General features: G+C 47.1%; 1 protein-coding gene across 1 annotated transcript; it reads left to right on the top strand.

Annotated features, from left to right (window-relative positions):
• Nucleotides 1–8,915: 8,915 nt before the first annotated feature.
• Nucleotides 8,916–19,370, top strand: LOC109761286 (putative F-box/FBD/LRR-repeat protein At4g03220). The gene is made up of 3 exons (XM_020320082.4): nt 8,916–10,082; nt 12,075–12,254; nt 18,874–19,370. The coding sequence occupies exons 1-3, from the start codon at nt 9,081–9,083 to the stop codon at nt 19,141–19,143; spliced, it is 1,452 nt and encodes a 483-aa protein (XP_020175671.1). The 5' UTR covers nt 8,916–9,080; the 3' UTR covers nt 19,144–19,370.
• Nucleotides 19,371–20,281: the final 911 nt, after the last annotated feature.

Below are 20,281 nucleotides of genomic sequence, written 5' to 3'. Positions count from 1 at the left end.
TGGCGGTGCGGCCGTCCTGCCGCATCGATGGATGCAGGGAGGATGCCTGCTGCTCGTTCCCCGCCGGGCCGGTGGCAGCGTTGGCGGCGGGAGACGGAGAACGACGAGGTGGCCCACCGACGGGAGCCGTCTGAGCGACGCGGGCGGTGAGGGCATCCCGGCGCTCAGCTCGAGCACGGCGAGCGTCCGCCATGGAAACGACGAAGCGACGGAGCGACGGATCGACAAGAAGGGAGCTACGGCGCACCCCTACCTGGCGCGCCAAATGTCGGATGTGGGGTTCCGGCAAAACCCTAAGGTTCAAACTCTGGGGTGCGCGCGAAGTCTTTCCCTCCTACCGATCCACGCCCTAACTCTCTAAGATCTTGCGAACGAACTTGACAAACTCGCAACACACAGAAGACACGAGATTTATACTGGTTCGGGCCACCGTTGTGGTGTAATACCCTACTCCAGTGTGGTGGTGGTGGATTGCCTCTTGGGCTAATGATGAACAGTACAAGGGGAAGAACAGCCTCCTGAGTTTGAGGTGTTCTTGTGCTAGGGTAGGCTCTCGATCGGATCAGATCAAGTTTAGATCAAGATGAGATGCCCCTACTGTGGTGGCTAGTTCTACTTATATAGGCCCTGGTCCTCTCCCCAAATATTGAGCGGGAAGGGAGCCAACAACGGCGGGCGAATTTGAAGGGGGACAGCTAGTACAAGCTATCCTGACAAAAATGGTCTTCGCCTGCAAAAGGCTCTGGTAGTGATGCCGTCTTGGGCTCCACGATGACCTCCGCCTTGCCGTCCCGCTGGTCTTGGTCTCGTTGCACCGATATGGCAACCTTTGCCTGATGCCTCGGTACTCCTCGCCTGTGCTCGCTTCCTTAGCACCAAAGAGGAAACAAGGATGCTGCGCGCGCTTGCGCCCGCCTGGTGCCGATCGTCATGGCTCACGTCACGAGAGCCTCGTGAGGTTTGCCCCGCCTTGATATCTCCGCTCCTCGTGAGCCCGCCTGGCTAGGCCACTCCTGAGGAGGTCTTGCGTCGTCCGCCTCACGAGGCTTGGCCCCTCGCGAGGGTCTTGGGTGCCTTGTTGATGAAGATGGGCCGTACGGCCTGCTAGCTTAGCCACGCCGTGGGCCGCAGGCAGGAAAGTCTGGGGACCCCCGTTCCCAGAACGCCGACAACTTATGCTTCACACATAGTTAGGTTCCTCACTTGTACCTATTCTTGGATTCGTACAAATCTGGAACCAACTCCCAACATATAAGTGAATGTCTTCGCGCTATGAGGTCAATATCTTCAAAACGGATTTATTTTCAAAATCTTCTGAGAATGCATATGACCTCTTCCCCTTCCCTCGCATCTCTAATGCTGTCACAGGTACATGTCCTTGGGAGAATCCCTTGGTTCTCATAGTCTGCATTCATTTACAGAATTCTTACAGCATCACATCAATTCTCCCGAAGCTAGTTCTTGTCTGACCAGCAGACGGAAGCCTTTGCAAGTTTTGAAGCCATTCAGTTTGAACTACATGGCCACAGAAAAGTCAGCAAGGAAGGGAGGCATACAGCGCCGCGGGGGCACTTCAATGTATTTGCCTGAAGATCTCTATGAGTTATACAAAACTGTTCCTGAAGAGAGCTATGGCCAACGCAAAACACGAATCCAATGGATTCGAAGATATTGGGCCGAGCAATGGTTCAAGTACAGATTTGTCACCAAGGAATATGCTGAAAAGAATGCCATCAAGCGTCCTTGGGGAGATATTCTCTATAGAAATCTTCAACCCAAGACCAAATCTGAAGCTATTGCTCAGGGTTTCTGCCCTTGCATGGTCCGTGGACCACAGCCTGCAGATGCCGACCCATCATCTTTGTTATGGTGTTGCGAGGACAGTTTGTTCAAGCGCAACTACAAGTTTGCCAAGGACTCTGCAGTAAAGAACAAGAAGAGCCTCGGATGCAACTTCAATCCTGGTCCTTCTACTCCTAGGGCTGATGGCACGCGTGATGCCAATCCCAATGTCATCGGCCCCTTCGACAACTTTGATGGTTTTCTCTCCTACATCGCCGCTCAGAGGGCCACAGTGGATCAGTCTGGAGATGATGCTGATTCTGATGAAGCTCCTGCTCCGCCGAAGCCACAAAAGCATAATAAACCAAAGGCTTCGAAACCTGCTGCTGCACCAAGCGCTTCGCGTGCGAAGCCTCTGGCCACTGCTCCTCCTGCACCAAGTGTGCATTCTGAAGATCTTTCTTGTGTATCCAAGAAGACAGAGAAGCCCCAGAAGAAAATTGTCAAGAGTTCTGGTCAAGCACTGACCCCAGCTGCCGTTCTGAGGAATGAGAACGAAGCCATTGATCTGTCAAGTGATGACGATCTTGGCGACGATGCTCTCGAGCTGCTGATAAAGAGCAAGAAAGAGGCGGAAATCTTCAACGATTTGCCCCTCTTTGACGTGGACATATTGAATAACTTCATTGATGAGTGGTTTGAAAATCCGAGCCTCAGCATCGATGATCTTCAGCTTCCAATTGGCATCAGTGTCTCCTTCCACGGAGCCATTGCAAATGAGCTGGCTCTGGCTCAGAAGATTGTTGAACTGAAGAACAAAATTGACTATGAGAAGGCTCAGTTCAAGAAGCACATGGCCAAGCTCAGCGTGGCTGATGTTCAAAACTTCAAGCAGATGTTGCATGACCTCAAAGAGCAGTTTCAATAGAAACGCGAAGCAGCAAAGGGATCAAGAGAACGTATGAAGCTCTCCGCTGCCAAATGTGTTTAAGCTCATAATGAGGCTGAGAAGCGCAAAGCGCTTGGGCGTCCAGGCATTGACCCCAAGATGGCTGCCAAGAAGAAGAAGCCTGCTGTGGCCCCAGCTGAAGCATCCAGGCGGGAAGAACCTCGCATTGTCTTCCCCGCCAGCATGACAGGCTCGAAGCCTAAGGTCCCCACAGTAGCTTCGGAACTTAAGAAAACAAGGGCAGCCAAAGCCGAAGCCAGAAAGCACAAGTCCAAGAACACCACTGCCGATGCTCCACCGGCCAAGAAGAGAAAGACAAAGAAGAAAGATCGAGCTGATCCCACAGAGCCCCTTGTCATTGAGCCAATCTCAGTTGCTCGTCCTGCGTGCGAACACCGAGAGCGTCAGTTAATTGTTCACGAGCCTGCTACTACAGAGGCTCCTAAAGCTGAAGACATTCCAGCTGTTGACACCATCGCAGCTGAAGACATTGGTCCCCAAGACAATGTAAATGATGATGAAGTCCTTCCTCAGATTGAGCACCCAATGGTATCATCGCCTGTTCTCACGAATATCAAACTCATCAGCATTGGTCGTCCTTTGACGCCAATTGCTCAGGATGATTCATGGGCTGATCACCCCCAAGACTCCCCCCGTCAAGACGAATCACCACGTACTCCCCCACCTCAAGTCACTACTCCGGTGCTTGATGATGATGACTATGTGGTCCAGCCAACTCTCTCCCCACAAGCGTCGCCCGCATTTCATAGGCTTCGCAAAGGACCAAGGCCACAAGTCACTCTTTCGAGTGTTCCAGAAGGAGAAGAGCACCACAACTCAGTATCACGCCAAGTGTTTCCTGAAGCCACTCCAACTGCGAACGTCTCAGAATCTGAAGCCAAAGCTGCTGAAGATACACCGGCTGCATCAGCCGCAGAACAACAAGAAACCCGTGAAGAAGAAGAGCGTGCTGCCACACCCCCTACCAACCAAGAAGTTGTTCTCGAGGAGAACGTGTCCGACCCTCCAGCTACTCAAGTGGAGGTTGATAATACTAAGGCGGCCACCAACACCAATACTGAAGCCAATGACGTTGTCATGGCTGAAGCAAATGTGGCGCCTGAAATTAATGTGGCGCCAGAAGTGAATGTGCCTGAAGCTTCTAATGCACCTGAAGTCAATATTGCACCTGGAGCCATTGTACCACTAGTAGCTCATGTCAATGCCGATGCTCCTGTACCACCTCCAAGGCCACACACTATTGAGCTGGCATTTGATCGCGGCCAACCTGTCATGGTTCGCTGGCCTATTCTGGTTCCTCCTCCTGCTCCCGGACCTCAATTTGATTATCATGTGGAGCACAGGCCTCAGGTCCAGAAGCCAAAACCGAGGCTGCCTAGGTTTCCAGGTACAACAGCTTCACCAGGATCGTTTAGTGTGAATGGCTTCATTGCACACAACACCTTCTTTGATAGTGACAAGAACCCATACTCGAAGCCAAGAATTTCATCTGATCGGTTCTGGAGCTATCAGCAGCGCAATTACTATTCTTGTGTTCTTTACGATCAAGGGCGCATCTTTCCCCATATGCGTCTAGACTGCGAAGCTATTGCTGGCCTGCCCTGCTTGGAAGAAGCACTTGATTGTTTCAGAGATGCTGGTCTGCTATAATTTGTGACTGATAAAGAGCATTGGAACGAAGAGCTTCTGCTACAATTATATGCCACCCTCTACATTCGCGGCTACAACCAGGATCCGAAGACATGGATCCTTGAGTGGATGACAGGCAATGTACACCACGAAGCCAAAGCTCTTGATATTATTGAGCTCACTGCCTTGCCCACTCCAGGTGAGCTATATGAACCTGGTTGTCAGCTTCACCGCAATGCTCTGGAGAGCATCTTCCAGAAGCCCGAGCCAAACATGAGCCAAATGCTGAGCATGATGAAGCCACTGCCACGCGACGCTGAATATCCAAGGGAATTCTTTGTTGAAGACCTAGAGTATCTGCCCCGCACTATTTATCATATCATCAGGAGAACTCTATGGCCTATCAAAGGACATTCTCCTGCAGTGAAGCTTGAAGGAGCAATGAAGACATTGGTTTTCTATATCTTCAATGGCATCAGCTTCAATGCTCAAGACTTCTTCATCAGGCAATTGGCTGCATCTGGCTCTGATTTATTTGGTCTGAAGTTTTATGCTCCATGGGTAATGCGCCTCATCAAGCTTCATTCTGCTGTCAACTATCAGCCCTCTGCGCGCAACCACATTATCTTCTTACCAGAGGTTGATATGTCTGTCGAAGCCATCTACCCAGAGCCTGCCAAGGAGCCAATTTATCTTCACAACGCCGATCACCAAAGCTTCACTCAACCCATTGAAGGCGTTCTTGCTGCTACTCGTGTTTATCCTTTGGCTGGCAATACACGTGCACCTCATCGTGCCCATACTGAAGCCACTGAAAGCACAATTGCTCAAAGGCCTCGGAAGCGTTCTCGTGTTCTCAATGACCGAGAGCTTCTCGTTGCCCTGCATCAAAAACAGGATAAGCATCATGACTGGTTGAAGTGTCAGATGCAAAGCCTCTTGGTGGATGTTAATCGCATTCGCAACCTTGCCACCAAGAATGCATTTGTCACTCATGAAACCTGTCGGCGGACGTGGAAGGGTCTGACATTGATAAGCTCTGAAGATGATCTTCAACAAGATGGCTTCACAGAGAGATTCAAGTTTGATTCCCCTCCTCCCAGGAATGTTGTCTTGCGTCGGACTCCCTCACTCGAAGATTCTGAGTACTCCTCCTCTGCGGCAACTGTCAATGCAAGAGTCATCGATGATGAAGATGATGCTACTTCGCCAACTACAATGTCACCGCACATCGACACTGCACCAAGTTCTTCTGCACCACCGAACCTCAACGAGGACCCTGCTGCTTCACCTACTCCTCATGGGAACGAGTAGAGGCTCTATGTCTTCAAACCTTTTTGGTCCTTACTGACAAAAGGGGGAGAAGCATACGAGTTGATAGTCTTCAAGCGGGTCCATATGGGTGGTTGCTATACTTTTGCCAATTGCTTACAACTCTCGCTTTTGATACATTTGGTTCTTTGAGTTGTAACACTTAAACTTGATGGTCATCTGCTACTTTTTCTGCTATTCCGTGATGCGACAATAAATTCCGCATGTGCAATGATAAATCTCGCATGAAATCATTTCGCAGACATCCATTTTTCATTATGCATGTCATTACCTTCGTTATACCCTTTCATGCATGATGAATTGTCTTCATTAGTTGAAGAGGATCTCCACAAGTACAACCTGCCATGTGCATTTGCATTCAAAGCAAAATACTTATATGCACATCTTCACGGGGAGCCTTTTTGCTACTTATGAAGACAATATCTTAATCCTTTACAATTTCACATACTTTTATCCCCGTTGAAAACTTCAACCAGTTTGTCATCAATCACCAAAAAGGGGAGATTGTAAGTGTATCTAGTGCCACCCCTAGTTGGTTTTGGAGTATTGACGACAAACCTGGTTGAGGGATTAATGTGTTTGTGAGAATTGCAGGATAACACAGGTAGTAGTCCCTCATTGATTCAGTTTACCTATCGGAGATGACCCCTAAAAATGTGTGAAGACATTGAAGACAATGGTGGTATGTGAAGATATTCACAACGAAGATTATGACTCGAGAAGACATTCACGTGAAGACTATGGAGTGCGAAGACATAGCTGTTTCGTAGTTTCCTTTTCTTCTTTGTTGAGTCATAGGAACCACCGTACTGTTAAGTGGGGTCCAAGTGAACAAAGTCAGAGTGACTGAAGTGATGCTCAACCAAATCCTATGTCTTCGAGCGAAGACAATGAGAGCAAATCTTATCCAGAGCTGGATGAGTCAGCTTTACTTGTAGCCCAAGTTAAGCTGTCGCGTGTGTTTGAAATCTGACCGTTGGAACACGTGTCAGTTCCTTAGTGTCCCAGGGTCATTTCGGACAAATCAGGTCGGGTTGCCGAGTGGCTATAAATAGCCCACCCCCTACACCATAAATTGGTGGCTGCTCAGAGTTAGTACACAGCTTTTGTCGTTTGAGAGCAACCCACCTCCGAAGCATTTGAGAGAGAGATCCTTGCGAGGACAAAGCCCAAAACACCCAGAGCCCAAAGAGTGTTAGGCATCACTGAAGTCTTTCTATCCGGGTGACCTGAAGACTTGTTACACTTGAGGACTGTGAATCCTCCAGCCGGTTAGGCGTCGCGTTCAGAGCATCCAAGAGTCATTGTGGATTGCCGGTGAACGAAGTCTGTGAAGGTTTGAAAGTCTACCTTGAAGACTTACCAGAGTGATTGGGCGAGGACTAAGTGTCCTTAGCTTAAGGGGAATAAGGTGAAGAAGCGGTCTTCTGAGTTGAATCTCAGCCTCCCTAACCAGACGTACAGTTGTCACAGCAACTGGAACTGGTCCAACAAATCCTTGTCCTCACCAAGCAACTGGTTCTATCTTCTCCCTCTCTTTACTTACAGTTTGTCTTCGTGAAGTCATTTGCATGCCTGCCTGATCTGTTTGACTTCACTGTGTGACGACTATTGTGTTTGGCTTCATACTCTCTTCCATCTTGATCCATACTACCTAGCTACTACTAGTCTTCGTGCTTTAGCTTCATTACTTACTTGACTATGGCCTGTCTAGTGTAGTCTACCTTCCGCTGCATGTTAATAGGTTCATTTTTATCGTTTGTATTTGAAACTTCCATGTTTTGAAGACTTTCATAAAAATCGCCTATTCACCCCCCTCTAGTCGATAACTAGCACTTTCATGTAGGATCAACACCAAATTTTCATATTTAGACAATGGAAAATGTTTGTTTTAAACCGGATGATAATAACGAGACACAAGCCGCGTCCAACGATTGACACGCGTCCCTGGCTGGCCCACGCAGTGCTCCCCATCTGTACCTTATCCCACACAGGGAAGCCACATCCACGCAATTTTCTCGCGCTCCCGTCATCTTCCTCGTGCAGATCCTCTCTCTCTCTCTCTCTCTCTCTCTCTATAGTCGCCACTACCATGGCCGCGCTTTGCTCTACTCCGTCCCGAGAGCTCCCCTCTCTTCCTGCCCTTTCTCACCCCTGGGGCAATGGAGCGTTGCTGCTGCACATGGCACCGCTTGGCTACGACTGGTGCTGCCATGAATGGGCGGAAGCTTCGACGCGCGACCACCGCCTGCCATGGCCGCCGGAGCTGCTGCTGTTCTGATGAGGAGCATCCGCACATGGCCGTCGGGGCTTCGTTTGAAGCAGCGTGCGTGGCTCCCTGAGCTGCAATGGAGTGTGCGGCGGCTGCGACGGTGACCGCGAGGAGTTGCCGACGGTGGGCGCTGCAACTCCCGATGTGGATTTGAAGCTGTTGGGAGCACGTCGGTGTTGAAATGGAGCAACACCAGGCCGCTGGAAGCATAGCCGGGGCTGCAATGGAGCTTCGTCGAAGTTGCAATGGAGCTTCGCCGGACGCCGTCGGTGTTGCGTTGGAGCTCCACCGGAGCTGCAATGGAGCTTCGCCGGATGCCGTCGGTGCTGCGTTGGAGCTCCACCGGAGCTGCAATGGAGCTTCGCAGGACGCCGTCGGTGCTTCGTTGGAGCTATGGTTGCGCTTGTACTATGCTGCAGTGGAGCTTTCTCGGGGAAAGCAGCGCTGCATTAAAGCTGGTAGCGCTGCAGCCGTGGCGTGCTGCATCGAAGGACCACCAGCACGCTGATCCGGCGGTTGTCCAGGCTGATGATTTAGCCAAGAAATCATCCAGCTGATTCGTAGCAGCCACCTTAGACAATCAAAAAAATCTAAATTTTTTTTTGTAACAACCTGCGGGCTATGTCTACAGCTAAAAAAACTCAGCTCAAAACGCAATCTCAGTTAGAGATTTGAAAAACAAATCCGACTATGAATAGTGACACCTTTGGGTGAATAGTATTTGACACCATTCATATCTAACTTTATTTTTTTTGGTTCTCTAAGTGTAGTTTGAATTAGCAGCTGATACTTTTTGAGCTTGTAAATCAAATATGGATGTGTGTCTCCAGGTATTTTCAGAATTTTTGAACATGTTTTGTGTCATCAAAATTATTGATCTCATTGATCAGTATAAACCCGCCGCCATGTTCTCGCTGGCATAGGTGTATCTGAAATTCGCCATAGTTTCCTCACAATCATGTACCGGAGTCCACCACTTCCCATTTTTCCTTCTGAATCTGCTGTTCTAGCCACTGTCCAGTTAGCAGATCCTGATAGCCGTCCATACTCCCAACTCAAGAGTACAGCGAGACATGTGAGACAGATCCCTCCTCCATGGAGCACGGCGACGGCAAAACCGCCGCCAAGCGAACCAGGCTCGCCGGCGGCGGCGGAGGCACCGACCACCTCCTCAGCGCGCTGCCCGATGACTTGGTTCTCCACATCCTTCACACGCTCCGCGATTCCCCCGCCGCCGCCCGAACCAGTCTCCTCTCCCGCCGCTGGCGCCGCCTCTGGGCCCTTCTCCCGCAGGTCTACTTCCCCGGATACACCGCACCCCACCTTATAGCCCCCGCCCTCGCTGCCCATGAAGCGCCGACCCTCCATCACCTCGTTGTCTTCGTCCAGGACGCCCCTGCCGAATCCATGGCGGCCTGGCTCCCAATTGCTTCACGCCGCCTCTCCGGCGATCTGTTCTTCGACAACAAGGTGCAGCAGAATGGTGGGCGGGACGATGCCGGAGAAAGAGGGGCCTTTGAGCTGCCCTGCTTCAAGAACGCCACCTTGCTCTCGCTCCACCTGGGGTTTCTCGGCCTCGCGGCGCCGCCTACCGGGGTATTCACCCGGCTCACCAATCTCTGCCTTGTTCACTTCAGGCTACACGGTCCGTGCCAGCTCGGGGACGCCCTCTCCTCTCCGCGGTGCCCGGCCTTGCGAGAACTCACTCTCTGCGATGCCCGGGGCCTGGACAATTTCACCATACATTCGGAGTCTCTAATGACAATAAAGCTCAGGAAATTGCATGGCCTGCAGCGCCTCACTGTTGTGGCGCCGGCACTCAAAGAGTTAACTGTCTTCTACAGCTTTGCTAATGCCCCTAATCCAAGTCAACCGGTTGCCACCATCTCAACCCCTCGGCTGGTGTCGCTTGAGTGGGGTGATGCTTATGATCCAGTCTCTGTTCAGTTTGGCAGGATGACACGTCTTCAATGGCTGGGCACAAGCTTTTATGTTGTATATGGACCAAGTGGCATTGAACACAATCGCGATTTGATGAGGCTCTTCCGGCACTTTAAGGCCATCCACAGTTTGAGACTTACACTGAACTATCAGCGGGTGAGTTCATCCTTCTCTTATTTGGAGTTATGCAGTCACTTGTAACATGCTAGCAAGTCAATAGATAAGGAAGAAAACATAGGTTTTGTAAGGAAAGGAATGTGTCATTTGGGTGATTGTGGCATTTGACAATAGCTGGTGCAAAATTCTCACTTGTGTTCGGGGTGGTACATAATCATCTAGATGATGGTGGCATTCCAGAATAACTGGTGCAAAATTTTCACTTGTGTATCTTGCTGAGTCAGAGCTCACTGAATCTTCGTTGTTCTTCACTGTTCAATACTTAGTGGTGGAATACAAAGAACTAGAAGAATGCTGCCTAGATCTTTCATATTGCCAAATTAGAGACTTTTGACAATCTAGTTCAAACCACGGATTCATCAAATTATGATTAAATATCCTCCTAAATGAGAGCTTGATAGAATGACCATCCCACACTTGCTGTATGGTATTGCACTGCTCTCTGCAAATGCAGTAAAGGTCCCAGTAATGAACAGTTAATGGAGAAGACCCAAACCAGGTATCTTCCCAGAACCTGATATTCTTACCATCACCTACTGCCCACCTAGAACCAAATGTAACTTCTTTTGCAGCCCACACGACCCCTTTCAAGAAAGTAGAGGCTCCCACAGAGTCACTACAGATAATGTTAGGGGAAGAAAACCAGGTATCAACTATGCTTCTCCAAATCTTTCCCTCACCGGCCATATTCCTCTTAATCCAAGATCCTAAAAGGCAGATGTTAAAGTTATGCAGGTTAGGTATACCTTAACCTCCAAATTCCTGTTTCATACATACTAGTTGCCAGTGGGCTAAATGGATCTTCTTATGGCCTTCAAAGTCATTCCATAGGCAATTGGGAATTGATCATATCAATAAGCCCATTTAGGGAACTTTAAGAATGAGAAAAGGTAGACAGGATGCTAGCTAAACAAGTTCTGATCAAAATAATTCTCCCTTTATAGGTTAAAAGCTTCCCTCTTCAGCCAGCTATCCTCTTAAGGATCTTGTCAATAATGGGTTGAAGGTCTTCCCTTGACAGCTTATCGAAATGCAAAGGCACACCTAGGCACTTGATTGGGAAGCACCAACAGGGCACCCAAAGATACCAGCTAAACTATCTATCTCATGAGCTTCCGTATTCAGGGGAATCATTTCACTCTTATCATAGTTAATTTTCATCCCTGAGACCTTTCGAAACAGATTAGAACCCATTTCAAATTGGTTGCTAAGACAGGGTCTCTATCTACAAACATGATAGTATCATCTGCATATTGGAGACTAATCACCTCCAGGACACACAGAGTGGCAAAGCCCTCTGATCAGCCCAGTACTAGCAGCTCTAGATAGCATCCTGAGAACAACTAGATTAAAGAGCAGAGGGGAAAGGGAACCCCCCTGCCTAAGACCCTTACCAGTGACAAAGACATCACTATCAGCATAGTTCGGTTTAACACCACCTTTGTGGGTGATCTTATGGATAGGGATGCAAGCGGACGACGTCTGCATGTCCGTGACCGTCCGTGAATAGAAAATTTACACTAACACGGCTACTTATGGATCCAACCTAACCATTTGCAACCAAATCCCCTAATTTTGAGCTCATCTACGAAATCTAAATTGACCGTGTCAAAAGCTTTCTCATAATCCAGCTTGAGCACTACCCCTTTATCATGAATCTAGCTAGAGAATGGGTAGCGTCATGAACAGGTAAGACATCTATCAAGGTTACACCTTGAATGCCCCCACCGTGCCAAAAATGTTTAGATTTGATATAGAAAATCAGCATTGAGTTTTGTTTTTGTGTCTTTAGAGCTAGGCTTACTATGCACAGGTTTTGTGTAATAGAAATCCAAAGTGAACTTGTTAGCTTATAACAACCTTTTTCCATGTGCTAATCACAGTTTACAAGACCATGTGTTCTACTTCTTTTACAACTATTATATATTCCAATGTACAACCTTTTTTTTGTGACATCTTAGAAATCTGCAGGACCTAAGTAACAGGCAATACTTGATGGAGGATATGACAATGCTCCCAGTCATTTCATTATTGAGCATTAGTGTAATAGCACATGGACATGCCTGTGGAGCCAGCTTATTCCATGTTCTCAGGATGTGTACCGGTGTAAGAAGGCTGATCCTAACATTAAATCCTCATACCAGTTTGGAGGTAAAGCTTTCCTTAATTGTTTATCTCATACGTGATTTCTAAGGAAGTCAGAAAAGCATGCATTTGCATTTCATGGCATGCCTTAACTTGATCTGATAGTGCCCAAATTTAGTAATGATACTCCCATGGAGACAGATAAGGTAACAGCTGAAATGAAGATGACCCAGTGGCATGGCGTAGAGGATAGGGGAGTAGGAGGACGAATGTGGGATATAGCCAATTGATAAAAGTGTCTTTATTTCTTGATTGATAATTGATACGTGTGGATGTGGTGTCCCTTATCTGGGAGGGCTTACTTGAGTACTTGACCCCCAAGTAACAATTCAAAAGGTTCTAAACGATCTCTATTTTGCACATAACAACTACTGTCCCCTTGACAAGCAGCCATCCTTGAGCTGCTCTGGTGGTGGTCTGGAAGACATGGTTTCTGCCGAAGGTGGCCCCACATCAATGAAGTGTGATGTTTCCGTCTTCCTGTTGTGGTCTGCCATGAAAATGGAGAGCTGAGCCTGTTCCCACTGAAGCTCGTGGGGTTGTGGTTTGTCTTCAAACTGACATGTAGCAGGAGAATTAAACTCAGATTTGGTTGCCTTATGTATGCAATGCATGGGGAACATATCTGGTGCACCGGAGCTTGTGGTGTGCTACCGGTGCACCAAACTCATATTTGTTTTTAAAATGTTCAAAAAATTCAGAAAAAAATTAGCACACTCACACAACATCAATGTAGGTTATCACAAAATTTTGAGTCAAAATTCCCAACATAACTCGAAAACAAAAATGACAAATTCAACACTGAATAGTACATAACATAACTTGGGCTTTAGATTTGGCCCATTATCACACTGATGTCAAATTTGTCATTTTTGTATCTCAAAAAATATTTCAAATTTCTATACGAAATTTTGTGACATGATACATTGATGTTGTGTTAACGTGTTAGATTTTTTTTTCCGGATTTAAAAAAATATTCTATGGCATCCGGTGCACCGGTAGCACCACAAGTGCGGGTGCACCGGACACGTTCCCCAATGCATGGATTAGCACCGGCCAGCACTTCTTCTGGTTCGTTCCTTAAGCTCTATACTGCCATGCAAATACAAGCATACAACTGCACAAGTTGTTTTGTGCACTGTTGGACTTTCTCCTAGTTTACACATATTGAAGTCATCGTCTTGAGCTGGCCCAGTTGTTGAACTGAGGGTCTTGGAGGTTGCATTGCCTATTGTTGCTGCCAATGGGAATCAGTGCTGCCTTGTGGATGCTGCCCTCTGCGTTGGTTGTAACAACATGTGGTAGTTCTATCTGATCTGCCACTTCTGTTATGCTCCTCTGTTTCATACCGTCACCTCTGGGTTGGGCTTCGCCAGCGCTGCTGGAGCGATCTCCACCACAGATGAGGTTTCCCCACCTAACTTGTCCTGCGCTGCTGCTCCTTCTAGTGTCTCTGCCACTGGTGCACCTTGCTGCATTACTGTCAATGCCGCAAGATGCGTCTCTGGAGCTTCTTTGTCTGGCCACACCACTACTGATGCTGCTGGCTGCGTTTCCACGGTTCGATGCATGGCTGCACAGCTTCCGCCAAGGCTCTGTTATTGCTGCCGCTTTTAGTGGAAACAACACTATCACTGTCGAAGGAAGAGGTCGCTCCACTGCCATTAGTTGCAGTGGATTGATTCCACGTGTTCCTTCTCCAAGCAAGCAAGGCGCTTCTCTACCGCGTCGGCTTTTACCTTGAAAGTTTTTATCCCATCGCAGAAAGTCGTCTCCATTAGAGGTACTGCCGCCAAAATGGGGTGTTCTGCCGCTTCTGCAGAAAGCCTCGTCGTTTCACTGCCTGTTCTCTTAGCACCACCATGGCACCTGGGTATGCCACTGCTGGAAGTGACCAAGCCGTTGTTTGCCAAGGGTAGTGCCCCACCGGCACACCTTGGTATGCTGTGTCATATTACAATCACTTGCAAAAATGATACAAAATATGAACAATTTGTGTACCGAAAAAGACAAGCTTGTCAAAGTAGCATAACACTTTTTTTTTAATCGAAAATCACCAACTATATTCATTAGAAACAACAAGTACATTGTTTGTGAGAAAGGTTACAATTTCATCTAATGATCCAATGGTTCCTCAAACCAATCAACAGGCAATTGGAATCTAGCTAACCTAGCGAGCTCATGAGTGACTTTATTAGCTACTATATTACAATGCTCGAACCTACAAATAGGAAAATCAATGATAACGATCGTCAAAAACCGCCGCCGCCGCGCCCGCAGATTGTCCTCCATTCTTCATGGTGTCAATGATCTCAAGTTATCAGAGTTAATCACGAGGCGGTTGCATCCCACCCTTTGTGCTAGAGAAACCCCAAATCTGAGAGCTAAAGATTCAGCCGCTAAGACATCTGCACATCAGCCCATCCTCCCATTCCCTCCTGCAATGAATTTCCCTTTATCATCCCTCAGGACCGCCCCAACAGTACCCCTAAACATGTCTTGATCAAACGAAGCATCCACATTTAGTTTGACGAAACCCCCTTGAGAGCCAAAGATTCAGCCATTAAGACATCTGCACACCAGTCCATCCTCCCATTCCCTCCCGCAATGAATTTCCCGTTATCATCCCTCAGGACCGTCCCAACAGTACCCCTAAACATGTCTTGATCAAACGTAGCATCCACATTTAGTTTGACGAAACCCCCGGAGGCCTGGTCCAACCCCCTTTTTTCATGGAAGCATTAGGAGAAGAAGCAATAACAAAACTTGCCGTAAGCGCAGTAATCCCCATAGATATCTGGATGGCACTCTGAACTTTCTGACCAACTTACGTCTTTCCCACCACAAATACCAGCCAGTAATGGCAATTTTGAACTCCATCATGGATAAATCCTGATCAGGTAATAGGAGTAGGAATTCTAGAACCACCTCCCCAGCACGATCAACTTCGCAGGCTCTATGAATAATTTCGTCCAGCCCCAATGTCCTCCAAACTTCTCTAGCTTTCTTGCATAGAAATAACACATGTTTTGTGTCCAGAGAAACATGACGGACATTGAGGCTGGACTTTCAAATGTCTATTGGCAAGCGTAACATGATAGCGGAGGTGTACCATGCAATGTACGCGAAATAAAAATCTTAACCTTTCCTGGGCACGAAAGCTTCCAAATCTTGCACCAAATAGGATTAGCAGTGGTCGTCCCATGCCATTGGTAAGTGTTAGTTTCATTCCATGTTGATGATCCCATTCCACGAAATATGCTGATCGGACCGAAAACAAACCGTTTTTCATAAATTTCCAGGCGACAAAATCTTGCATGTCATGATGAGGGAGAAAAATCTTGCACGTCATGATGAGGGAAAGGGATAGCGAGGACCCTTTGTGCATCAATAGGCCACAAGGTTTGTCTAACCAGATCTTCATCCCAGTTATTAGAAACCGGATCAATAAAGTCTACCACCCGGGATAACAAATGACCCCCTTTTGGAGTGATAACTTTCCTAGTGGAACAATTTGGAATCCACGCATCATCCCAAATAGCAATACTCTGACCATTTCCAACTCCCCAAATATATCCATTCTTCAAAGAATACCATAATACTTTGCCAAGATAACAAGGAACCCTTTTTAACTTTGCGTTCAATAAATCCCCATCAGGAAAATACTTGACTCTCAAAATAGTAGCACATAAAGAGTCGGGGTTCTCAAAAAGACGCCAGGCCTGCTTTGTCAACATCGCAAGATTGAAACAGTGGATATCCCGAAAACCAATCCCTCCTTGATTTTTTGGGAGACCATTTTCCATCAAGCCATCCAATGCATCCTTCTCTGGTTATCCTTGTCTCCCCACCAAAAATGCGCCATCGCGTCAATAATTCTTTTACAATTTTTTTTAGGAATTTAAAAAACGGACATTGCATAGGTGGGAATGGCTTGGACAACAGACTTGAGGAGGATCTCCTTCCCTCCAATAGATAAAAGTTTTTCCTTCCAACTACTAATTTTCTTGATAATGCGATCAATCAGATACTGGAAACAGTTAGATTTATCCATCCCTGCATGGCAGGCAAGCCAAAATATTTATCATTAAGGACCTCTGTCATGATATTCAGATTTACGCACATCTGCTCTCTCACCTCGACCCTCGTATTAGGGCTGAAAAGAATACTGGTTTTATCCACACTGACCAATTGCCCTGAAGTGGCATAGTAGGAGTCCAGGATTGACCTCGAAGTCTCAGCATTGTGCATATTGGCTGTCCTGAGGATCAACGAGTCATCAACAAAGAGAAGGTTGGTGATAGGGGTTGCATCTCTACAAACCTTCACACCCAAGATATTACCACTCTCCTCCGCATGCGTCAAGAGAGCCGTCAACCCCTCCGTACAAAGCAAGAAAAGATAGGGTGATAGAGGATCGCCCTGCCTTAAACCCCTTGTCGGCTTGAAACTCTCACTTTCTTCTCCATTAAATCTGACCCGGTATTCAACAGTGGATACATATTGCATAATAAAATTTACCCAATTCTCTCGAAAACCAAGTTTCAGCATAATCTCCTTCAGGAAAGATCACTCAACCCGGTCATAAGCTTTATGCATATCAAGTCTGATAGCGCCACAGGCCCTCTTTACCTTCTCTCTTGTTCTTTATTGTATGGAAGCACTCATAAGCTACAAGACATTGTCCGTAATCATTCTTCCGGGAACGAAAGCACTCTAAGTTGGACTAATAATTTCTGGAAGAAAAGCCTTCAAATGAGTTGCCACCATTTTTGCAATAACCTTATACACCGCGTTACATAAGCTGATAGGTCTAAATTGGGATACCTTTTCCAGAGAGTTGACCTTGGGAATCATCACAATCACAGTATCATTCCACCTTGGAGGGATAGTACATGTATTAACCCCTGAAGGACCTCCTCAACCAGATCATCCCCTAGCCTGGGCCAAAATCTTTTATAAAAAATAGCATGGAATCCTCCGGACCCGGCGCTTTTAAATCATCAATAGCAAAAAGAGCCCTCGAACATCCTCGGTAGTGTATGGAGCAAGAAGGGCATTGTTCATTTCAGCCGATACTCTTCTCCGGACCAGGGCAAGGATCTCCTGATTTGGTTGCAAGACTTATGAAGTGAATAGTTTAGAAAAATATTTCTTGAAATGGTCCTTCAACTCCGTACCTTGTCTCCAAAATCCCTGAGTCATCAAGAAGCTTCTTAATATTATTCCTCTTTTTTCTAGCCATAGCCGCATTGTGGAAAAAAGATGTACTATGATCCCCATGCATCAACCAATTGGCGCGACCTCTCTGAATCCAGAAAATCTCTTCTGGTCCAAAAGATTCTCAATAAGAACCAGAATCCCCTTTTGCCGTGAACGGGATTCAGCGTCCAAAGGACCACGTCTTAGCCTCTCCAATTCTTTTTTTAATTTGTCAATTCTTCATTTCAGACCCTTAACGTGTCTCGGTCTCAAGAGTGCAAATCTGTGTGCACAGCACGTGTACGCGCTGCGAGAGACGGGCCAATGCCAGCCATCTTGGCCTTCTCCCCGTTGATGTATAAATGTATTGCCTAGTCTCTTCCATCAGATCGGTCTTTTGGTTGCATTGTCTAGAGCATGCACTTCTACATGGTATCAGAGCCAAGAGGTCTTGAGTTCAAGACCCGGCTGGCGCAATTAAATAGCAGCCCACTTTCGGTCCATGTTTAGGCCCGAGGGAGCCACATGTGAGGGGTAGTGTTGACGTATAAATGTATTGCCTAGTCTCTTCCATCAGATCGGTCTTTTGGTTGCATTGGCTAGAGCATGCACTTCTACACTCCCAAGCCGACTTCACGTTTCTTCTTTTGTTAGCCAACTAGTTTCAATAAAATTCACACGGCTCTTTGGACGGCTAAACATATTATTGTCATAATAATTAATATCCAGAATCAAGGGGCAATGGTCAGAGTGTACATGTTCCTCGTTGATGATCGCAGCATGAGGAAATTTATAGTCCCACTCCACATTACAAACCACCCTGTCCAGTCTTTCCCTGATATTCCCTCTTCTCCAAGTAAAGGGGTCGCCAATATAACCCATATCATCATCTAAACAACAGTCAGCAAGACAATCTCTGAACTCTTTGATCATTGCATTGGGTCTCGCATTTCCGCCTTCTTTTTCTGAGGAGTAAAGAATTTCATTAAAATCTCCTAAAACCACCCAAGGGTGAGCTCCCTTATTATGCAAATTACGAATATCATCCCATGACATATGACGATAAATATGGCAAACTGTTGGAAATGCATGGCTGTGGATGTGAAGTTAAGTGAGTTATTGCATGATAGGCCCGATCTCGAGTTTAAGGCAAAGATATGAATCAGTCACTCCATAACACACCTAGAGCTAGGAGTTGGGACATACTATGTGTTCTAAAGCTCGATGCTTATTTTCTGTAAAGGTCCCATGAGCATCAAAGGCAAATTAGGCATTCATCTTATTCTGTGTTTGTTTATATAAAGTTTTGATGTATGTTTTGTTGGTGGCATATCCTGAAGAATTCAGGCAGCCTGAACACATTTCTGATTTTTTGTTATTTTGTATAATAAATCGCTACTAACCTGATACACTCCTGTTTCAGGTACAAACATGTCCAGTAGGTTGCATATGTGATCAGCCACTAAACTGGAGATCTGAGGAGCTGGTGCTGGATTGCCTCGAAGATGTAGAAATCAGAGGGCTGAGAGGAACCGAATGGGAAGTAGCTCTGGTGGAACGGTTATTTGGCTGGTCTACAGCACTAAAGACGGTGAATATAACTTTCTTCCGTTTAATGACTGAAAGCAGGGCCAAGGAGTTGCGCCAGATGTTACTACGCTTCTCCAGTCCAGACACATGTATGACATTTTAGGTGTATACTGCGGTTCCTGTTCAGTATGTTGTAGAAGATTCATTGAGCTCCAGGCGTGCAAGATCCGGCGGTTGCCATGCTCAAGAGTGGCGATGCATTTTTCTTGTGAGATGGTGAATAATTTGCTGGTATTTGTGTAGAACAGCTCGGTACTTGTTACGGAGTTCTTGAATCGGATGTTGAGACTTAACTCGGGTGTGGATTTTTAACTATCTTGTCACAAAGTAGCCCCTCCGTCCCATAATGTAAGATGTTGTTACATCCAATATGGATGTAAAGGCATCTCCAAGGCGAACCTACAAACCTCCCGCAACCGTTCATACCGCTTTGTCCGGACTGTGAAATCCATCCAACATGGACCTGTATCAATTTGCAGGACGGTTCAGACATGATTTCTGCCGCAAATTGGAGACAAAAGTGTGGAAGGTTTGCGGGAGTGCGGACACCCGAAAATTAGGATTCCGACACCCCGGCCCACCCAATCCCCCATTCCGGTCTCATTTCCTTCCACTCTGTCCCTCCCCCCTTACTTTCCATCTGCACCCTCCACCTTTGCCGTCGCTGTTGTTCATCTCCAGCAGCCACAGAGGCATTGTCGGACATCCACAACCAGCAGCGACGCGCCCGCTCACCCTTCTGACGGAGCTTTCCACCCTGGAGCCGTTTGTATCCAGGTACACTCCACCCCCTGTCGACGACCTCCATAGCGGACACCACACCCGGCAGGTGTTCAGTCAAATGCCATTGAGCTTATTTCAAATGCTCTGTCATTTCTAGAGCACGAAGGATGGTGAGCTACTCGACCATGGAGGATGAGTTGTTGTGCGATGTGTAGCTCGCCGTATGCGCGAATTTTCATAGGCAGGAGCAGAGGGGAGCCCTTCTGGGAGCAAGTGCATGAAAAAGTTTCACGCACGAAAACACATTGCACTCTACGACATGTACATCATTCAACCACATAATGTTAGGTCATTGTCGTATCGTTGGCGCGCTATCCAGGTCTGGTAAGTTTTACTTCCTCTTGCTCAACTTGTTTGATTGATTCATTCACTCAATGTTGGTCTGCACATTATATGTAGCCTGTACCCACCGCCGTGGTGTATCACAGGACAGAGGTACGACCATTTACGCACACACT

The sequence above is a fragment of the Aegilops tauschii genome, chromosome 2 (genome assembly GCF_002575655.3).
Source record: "Aegilops tauschii subsp. strangulata cultivar AL8/78 chromosome 2, Aet v6.0, whole genome shotgun sequence".
Taxonomy (NCBI): domain Eukaryota; kingdom Viridiplantae; phylum Streptophyta; class Magnoliopsida; order Poales; family Poaceae; genus Aegilops; species Aegilops tauschii.
This window is presented reverse-complemented; position numbering and strand designations above follow the sequence as displayed.

Bases quoted from the DNA above. Each gene is read 5' to 3' on its own strand.
- LOC109761286 (XM_020320082.4), top strand. From the start codon at position 9,081: ATGGAGCACGGCGACGGCAAAACCGCCGCCAAGCGAACCAGGCTCGCC. The intron at 10,083-12,074 runs GTGAGTTCATCC...AGAAATCTGCAG, and splicing joins TTACACTGAACTATCAGCGG to GACCTAAGTAACAGGCAATA. The intron at 12,255-18,873 runs GTAAAGCTTTCC...CTCCTGTTTCAG, and splicing joins ATCCTCATACCAGTTTGGAG to GTACAAACATGTCCAGTAGG.